This window comes from Blennius ocellaris (genome assembly GCF_963422515.1).
Source record: "Blennius ocellaris genome assembly, chromosome: 3".
Classification (NCBI taxonomy): domain Eukaryota; kingdom Metazoa; phylum Chordata; class Actinopteri; order Blenniiformes; family Blenniidae; genus Blennius; species Blennius ocellaris.
The window spans coordinates 23,792,645-23,801,313 of record NC_137652.1 but is presented as its reverse complement, the minus strand read 5'-3'; the positions used below and the strand labels follow the sequence as shown (position 1 = coordinate 23,801,313).

At 44.1% G+C, this 8,669-nt stretch overlaps 1 protein-coding gene across 1 annotated transcript in view; it reads right to left on the bottom strand.

Moving 5' to 3' along the window:
• The window catches only part of pcdh18a (protocadherin 18a), a 10,144-nt gene extending 8,689 nt beyond the window's left edge, over positions 1 to 1,455 (bottom strand). The window contains exon 1 of the mRNA XM_080520925.1: positions 1 to 1,455. This exon is cut by the window's left edge and continues 1,023 nt beyond it. Within this exon, the coding sequence (XP_080377051.1) occupies positions 1 to 1,452 (1,452 nt within the window). The 5' untranslated portion in view covers positions 1,453 to 1,455.
• Between the last annotated feature and the right edge of the window lie 7,214 nt (positions 1,456 to 8,669).

The following is an 8,669-nucleotide window of genomic DNA, read 5'->3' as shown; positions in this document are numbered from 1 at the left end:
GGTCAGATACGCTCCGGGGGCATTGTTCTCAGACTTGAAGATCTCATATCGCCCCTTCTCAAAACGTGGTGGGTTGTCGTTTTCATCAGTCACGTGCACGGTGAAATGTTTGATCGTGGAGAGGCTGGGACTCCCCCGATCCTCTGCCACCACGGTTAGACTGAACTCCGATCTCTTCTCTCGGTCCAGAGACACATTGGTCAGAATCATGTAGTTGTTTTCATATGTTCTCTGCAGTTTGAAAAAGCCCTGACTGTGAAGTTTGCACTCCACCTCTCCATTCAGCCCCGAGTCCAGGTCCTCCACCCGTACCAGGGCAACAAATGTGTCCAGTGGAGAAGCCTCAGAGATGTAGGCCGCGTCTCCGCTACCTTGGGAGGACATCAGGTTGATGCTGATGTCTGGCTTGTTGTCGTTCACGTCCACCACCTTAACCAGGATCTTGCAGTGGGCAGGCATGGAGTTCGGACCCATGTCCTGCGCCTGCACATCAATGTCATAGGAGTTAACAACCTCATAGTCCACACGCCTGACCAGGGTCAGGTGGCCGCTGTCGGGGTTGATTTTGAACGTCTCCATTATTTTGGGGGACACGTGACTGCTGAATGAGTAGACAATTTTGGCATTGGTGCCGTCATCCGCGTCTGTTGCGTTCAGGTCAATGAGGAGCGTGCCAACAGGTGAATTTTCGGGCAGATTAATGACATACGACGACTTGTCAAAAATCGGGCTGTTGTCATTTGAGTCAGCAACACTGATTTTGAGGAGGGTCGACCCGGTCCTCGGGGGAACGCCCCTGTCAGAGGCTGTATATTGAAGTTCATAACCAGAGCGCACCTCCCGGTCCAGCTCCCTGAGCACCACCAGCTCGGCATATTTAACTCCGTCGGTCCTGGACTGGATGTCAATCTTGAAGAAGTTGTTCGGCTCTAAAGCGTACGTGTACAGTGAGTTCTCTCCGACGTCGGGGTCCGTGGCGCTGTCCAGAGGAATGCGCGCACCCACAGCGGCGCTCTCGGAGATCTCGATGGGGATGACGGAGCGGGCGAACTGGGGCGCGTTGTCGTTGATGTCCAACACTTCCACCTCGACGTGAAACAGCTGGAGGTGCTCGGTGGGGAGAGTCAGCACGTCAAACTGGATGGAGCAGTTAAGATTCTTCTCGCAGAGTTTTTCTCGGTCGATTTTGGTCCTGACGCTGATTTCTCCGTCCTGGTCGCGCACGGTGAGAAAAGACGTGCTGCCTCGTTGCATCGCCCTGAAGCGGAGCGACACCGAGCTGGGAAGTTTAGCCAAAACATCCGCTACGTCTTCTTTCAAACGGGCGATCACAGTGCCAACCTTCTGCTCCTCGTAGATCTGATATTTCAGCGTCTTGCCTCTGACATGTTGCGTTATCAGCGCAAGAACGGCAACAACTTTGCACAGTTTTGTCAAAAAGAGACCCCTCATTTTCCCTGGCGCAAAAAAAAGAAAGAAAAAAGAAACAGCTCCAAATATATATCCCTCCAAAAGACAGTGCAGATCAGTTTCAGTTTTAACTTACTAAAGGCGTCGTTCGCGTTACCAACAACTACATCGCCTTTTCTCCATCAAACGAAGAAGAGAAAATAGTTGAAGCAAGCTCAAGTTGCACAAATATCCACACAAGCATCCACAAATTGTTTCAATCTGTCCTCCCTTATCATACAGATTTGTTGCGCGCATCCAGTGTGCGGGAGAAGCAGCCGACTGGCTCAGAGATGCGTGCGTCTTTCTCCCTCTCCTCCCTGTCTCTGCTCTGTGCGCCGTGCGCTCTCGTTCGCTCCCTCTCTCCGTTTGAGGTGCCTCTGCATACAGACTTGCCCAAAATAACCCGCCTCAAACCAAGTAGTTGTACATCAGCCCCCCTTTCCTCCTCCTCCCGCCTCCTTCTTTCACATCCCGGGAAAGACAAACGTTTCTCAAATCAAACGCTGGCTGGTGGCCACTCCAACTCCACAAGAGAAGAGAAGGAGGCGCAAGAGGGGAGGAAAAGGAGAAAGTAGGGGGGTAAAAAAAAAAAAAAAAAAGAAGCGCCCTGCGGGGTTCACTCTCACTACTTTTTCAGTGGAACGACTGTGCATCGACAATGGACGGAGGGGGGAATAAACTCAGGAGGAAAACATGCATTCAAACAGCTTAAGCTGCCGTTATTCACTGCTATAAAACCGCAGGAAGGTTTACGAGTTTCTCGCTTCGGGTCTGTTCTCTGCAGACAGCGCGGAGACACAAAGAGTCTAAATTCCCAAAAGAGGTGACATATAAATAGTTACTGCAACCATTATTTCTGTCATTAGACTACACGGACGTACAATATAACCAAACCCAACCATAACCAGCTGTCACCACTCACTCCTTTTTGGACGACTGACGTGCGCGCGCGCGCGGAGCCCTGGCATTAGTGCGTCTGCATGCCACCAGCTTATACTGAATCTCGTCTTCTTTGCTTTCAAGTGGCAGCTGACTACCCCCTTTTCTCCACGCACAGGCACTTTGTAGTAGATGTTTTCAGTGCAATATATATATATATATATTTTTTTTTTTTCTTTCTTTTTTTTCTCATGCGCCTTATCCGTGGCTGTCTGCGGGTGAGAGAATAAGCCGGGTAAGCCGTGTGGCGAATCGCGTTGAAAGGGAGCCGGACTCTAATGAATGCCTTTAAAGAGTTGGTCACGCCGAGGAACAGCACCGTCCCCGTGCACAAATCTGTTCAACATCATTTCATGAATTCCCGCAGGAGGGACAGGTTTTTCTTTCTTTCTTTTTCTTCTTTTTGATAAGGAGCTGAGGACCAGAAACTCACCAGTTTGGGCATACACATTCTGTTTACCATGGGAGGAAAAAAGGTCTCATCCCAGTGAATGCGCACATACGAGGGCATGAGGGCAGAGAGTCCAACAGAAAGAAGAGAAGTGTGGAAACGAGTGAGATCTGAGGTTTAACGAATGTGCACAAGTGGGACCAGGCATTCTGGAGACCATCTGGCGTGGTTTGTTTGGCACCAGGACCCGGCGATTACGATTATAGCCGACCAAACACGACTCCAGCGGAGCCCCGAACCCATCACCACTGTGAGGAAATGAGTTGTCATGGGGGACTGAAGTGCACCAAGAAGCTTTTCCAGATCAATTCATCCCCCCCACACCCCCATTTGTGCGCACTCGTCAAATTAGACCCAGAGGGAACTCACCAAAAACTTAAATAAATAAATAACAGCAGGCTCCAATTAATAAAATCAAAATTCTAAGATATAAGCAAGTGTTGGTGACCATCTGGAGTCTCAGTTTAAAAAAAGACAAAATCCATCACTACTAAACCTCACTGATCTCTTTCTTTAACAAAAGCTTCTTTAAGAATCAGTTTTTACAATCAACCATAGGAAGTAAATAGATAGCTACACAACTGCAAAACAAATGAATAATTTACCACTGGCTGCTGAACTGAGTGCCTGGCTGAGAAATGTAAAATAAACACCCGCAAATCACTTGATGGTATCCATTTGAACCGGGTTATTCAGTGTGGGCTGGTCTCTCTGAACGCGACGCATCTGCAGTTTCAAAAGCCTTTTCTGCAGCTTCCTTGAAAACAATAACTTATTAAATATTCCAAACGTGCATGGACACAAACCAGAAGTTCCCCTTTTGAACCCGCCGCCTTAAATTGGCAGAAAAGAGTCTATTCATGTCTGCAAAATGTTTGCATTCACCCCTCTTTTGAAATTTTTTTTTTAACCATAGAGCGCTTGGTATTTAAACAGGTTTGATACGGCGCGCAGCATTTCCATAGCTTCAAATGCTCACAATGCAGTAATGCAATTACTCCCCTGCGTCCCAGGGAAGCTAATCACATTTGGAGAACAAAGTCAGCTCGGGAGTTTATGGAAGAAGGGAGCAAAAGAAAGAGACAGAGGTGGAGGGGGTCTTAAACAGTGCGCGGAATAAAACAATTAATGTATGGAGAGGGGGTATAATCTACGTAAAAACCAGATGGAGGCTTAATACATTTAGCCACGCTACATAACCAGAGGAGCAGAGCAAACATAGTCTTTTTCGTGCTTAAGAAGACCAATTATTGAGTTAAAAATATTCATCCTCTGCAGCAGGTGCAGATATGGCGCGTCTCTTGGATTTAGTACGTTTCTTTTTGTTTAACTTCTCATGCTCACAGACCCCCCTTAGGATAATTTTGTTGGTGCCTCTGAGGCACATATATGTTTGCCACAAGTGCAAATGATCAGCAACAAATAAACAGATAAACAAGGAACCCATGCGCTCTTGCGTGTCTTGGATGCAGCTTTCTTCATTACGCAGTGCCAAACAATTGTCTCCGTGCGCCTTGTAGCGATGAAGTAATAGTGGGAATTAAACGAAACATCCATGTCCATTTTGTAATATCCACACACACACACACACACACACACACACACACACACACACACACACACACACACACACACACACACACACACACACACACGCACACACACACACATACATCAACCTCCCCAAGTCAATGGGCGCAGCAGGTGGAGGCCATACAAATGCATCTCAAGACCTCAGTTCAAATCAGAGTCAAGAGGAATGTGTGCCTGTGCATGCGTGTGTGAGTGGTGTTGGTTTGGTTGTAAAGGCACGCGAGCATCTGTCGCCTCGTCTGCTCCTTCATTGTCACTTATTCAATTAGCAGCGATTTGGTGGATTCCAGTCCAGAGGGGAGGAGCAGGAGGACCACAGAGAGAGAACGAGACAGAGGGGAAGACTGGGAGTTTGCTTTCACTGCTGCAGGAGGGAGAAGTTGATCCCCCCCCCCCCCCACACACACACACACACACACAAGAAAACACCCCCATCAGAGCAATGATTGTTATTCATCCGAGTCTTTTCTCCCTCCTCTTCCTCTTAGCTTTCATTATGGTTCCACAGAGCTGTATTACTTTATGACCACCATTATGTGTGTGTGTGCAGCCAGACAAGAAAGAGTGCACAGCCTTGTTCTTGCTCACCATGCGTGTGGTGATCACACTCTGAGTGCAGCATATTGCAGGCGATGTCAACAGTTGGCCGACAAATTTATAGTCCAGGCGAAAGAAAGAATGTGGCTGGTCACCTTTAAAGTGGCCACATTACTGCACCACTCCCCCGGCCCCCTAGCCTGGCCACCAATGAGAAGAACAGCCTGTTATTACTTTTTTTACAGACTTTACTGACTTATGCGGTTGGAGAGGTGTATAAAATATTCATACCTTTCCTCTGCAAGACCAGTACAAAGTGTCATTTTGACTCTGGCATGGTGATAGAGGATGGTTGACCAATGAATTTACTCTTCTATTCTGTTCTTGAGGCCCGTGGTGGCCATGAAACTGTGAACTGCTGCTGCCTTGCTTTGAGTTTCTCGACCTAAAATCCTACAATTGGCTTGCTTTCTGCAAATACTCACCTCCTATTCTAGTCTATTCTATTCTATTCTATTCTATTCTATTCTATTCTATTCTATTCTATTCTTTTCTATTCTATTCTATTCTATTCTATTCTACCTAAAAACTGTTATTTTGAAGCCAATTTTTTCATGGATGCCACATATTTCCAACACTTTCATGTGTAGAAATGACAGCTATTTTCCTTTAAAGAACTTACCATAAAGACATTTGCTTTGATGACGATAGAAATGTACCTATGCTTAAGTTCTTTGTGGTGGAGCATAGGGATGTACTGATACCGCTTTTTTTAAAGGACACGTACAAGGAGTACTAACCCTGAACTTTTTGCCAATACTGAACAATAATAAAAGTACTCACTAAAGGCCAAACGATGAATGCTAGGCATTGCCGTGAACCACGACCAAACTCACATTGTAAACAATGTGAGTTTATCAGTTATAATCATGTTTATCATGTCGCATCACTGGTGCCTTAGCTTGGAAACTCTTTAGCATCTTGCATGTAGTATGGCTCGGTGGGAAATCCTCCTGGATCCACTGAGCATTTAAGCTAATGAACGACATCAGGCTCACTCTGCTGGTCCAAATGTTTCTGGTGATGAAGTTGTCGGTGTTGTACCAATTAGCTTTCTCCCCCTCTTGATATTTGTCATATATATGTCTCACTTTTGTCATACTTTTCACTATGAAAGAATCTCCAAACCGCGGACATTGTTCATGCCTGTGAGTGATGTTCCTGACCATGACATCACATTTTACTCACCAGACACCTAATACTAGTATCGGTGCACCCCAAATGTGGTCATATAGATTCCCGTATTGTTATTGTATTTTAAGAGACACCAAACTTTGGAGCGCTTTTCCAAAGTGTACTAAGTGCATGTACAAGGTGAACTCCACAGAAAATGATATATTATAAAACAGAGATAATAGAAAGCAATACTGGGCATGATGAAGATAGTGCAGGCTGGGCAGCCAAAATCTGCAGCCGAAACACAAACAGATACTGCAAAATGACCTTCTTCTATATTTTTTTTACATTCAAAAAGGTAATTTACTGTGACTACAAAAAAAAGCACTAAATGGCACTTTCTGTTAAGATAACACATCATATCCCTCTGAAAATAAGATAGTTATTCAAAAAGCAACTGAAAATTTAAAAAAAAGTAACTTGTTGGTTTTTATATTGCCCTTGTTTTAATAAAATGGGCATTGCTGTGTGGTTGTGACACGTTGGCTGAGCTGTCAACTCTGAGTGTGTGAGTCAGTCATTACGCTCAGCTGAAGCTGGTGGAAAGAGAAGCTGTAAAATCTAGACATCAGCACTTTTTGAAAGAAATGCATTCATGTAGTAATAACAACAGAAATAGCAACACAAAAGAAAAACCAACATGCAGACAGAACTCCATCATTGGTTACACAATAACATTTTTAAGTGAAAACGTGTTGCGTTTTGGGAGTCGTTTTTCTCAACGACGGTACTCGAGGCCACTGAAAACACAGCTATTTGAAACGGCTTTTTTTTCCTTTTTGTTTTGCACACTCATAATTGTTAGTGCTGGGATGGCATTTCAATGTGAAGTGCAGACTTTGCAAACTTCTATTTGGTTACATTCATAGATCTAAAACGACCATAAGCTGCTGCACGTATAGCAGACTGCAAAAATCGAAGGATATGGTGCAGATTGCAATGACTTACTGAGGCAAGCAGCAGCAAAGCTATTCACAAGCTACAGATAATAATTCTGTTGTATTCTATTCTATTTTGGGGATGGATGGACTCGTGCATTTGTTTGACTGACTTGTATATAGGGGCAGTTTGGGCGCCTAATTGTCCAGTCATTCTTTCTCTGGCTTGATTTTCTGTCTGATTCATACCTTGCTGACACACACACATACACACACAGATACACACAGACACTCTCACACACACACACACACACACACACACACACACACACACACACACACACACACACACACACACACACACACACACACACACACACACACACACACACACACACACACACACACACACACACACACACACACTTTATTTGACTGAATGGCACTGACAGCGAGGTGCTTTGGCCCACCAAGACATGGCAGAGAGAAACACAAAGGCTTCAGAAGCAATCAACACCACAGCACTCAGGACTGCAGCTCTCTCTCTCTCTCTCTCTCTCTCTCTCTCTCTCTCTCTCTCTCTCTCTCTCTGTATAAGTAAGGCTCAGCCTTACATGTAATGGGAAACATTGCTGAATTAACCCATCAAGCTAAATGCAATCCCAGCTGGCATGCGCGTGTACAATGGATAACTCCTTATAATTACTTTTTTTTCCCAGCCGATGTTTTGAGCCACATTTTTAAGGATAATTGAAGTTTTTTTCCCCCAAGTTTTACAGAATGTCTGTACTTTAGACCATAATTTCTACTGGATGTGACACTCTCCGAGGTGTACACTTGCAGAAATAAAAATTCTGGAGCATCACTGGAAGAAATCAAATTATTTTACTGAAATCATGCTTGTTAGGTCATTTCTTTTACCACATGAACTAATGTGGTAAAAAAAAAAAAAAAAAGACCAAACAAGCATGTAAATATAAGAACATAAGGCCTGTTTCATTAAGGTTGTGCACAAACCATGCCAAATCATCCCAAGTAAATTGTGCTCTGTTTGTGTGCAATATGTCAGTGATCAACCATTAGCTTAACATGCAAAGATGATAATTGGAATGAGGGCGTTAACATGCATTTTGCTTTGTTGACATGAGAAAGATCTTTGTTTTATTGTATTAAACTTTGGATAGAGCACTGACATCCCAAAAGCACAAAATGAAATGCGATAACAGGAATTTATGTGTTGGTGGAGGAGATTATCAAACATATAGGAGTGAATTTTGAAAAAAAAAAAAAAAGCAGACAGGAGTAAAATATCAAACTTTGAAGTACTACACAGAACATATCTGGTTATCAAGTTATCGAATAAAAGTTGTGGGCAGCCAGTCGATCTTAATACAAATGAAGCAAACATTTTCAGAAGTTGTAAATGACATTGTGGAATCATAAAAAAAAGGGGAAAAAAACTCATCCTCGTATGTTGAGCAGTCTGGAACACATCCAATCTTCCATATTCATGAATAAACAACATGCTATACCAACTGTGTCTGCAAACGCAACCAGTATGTCCTATTAATAGATTGGCTTCT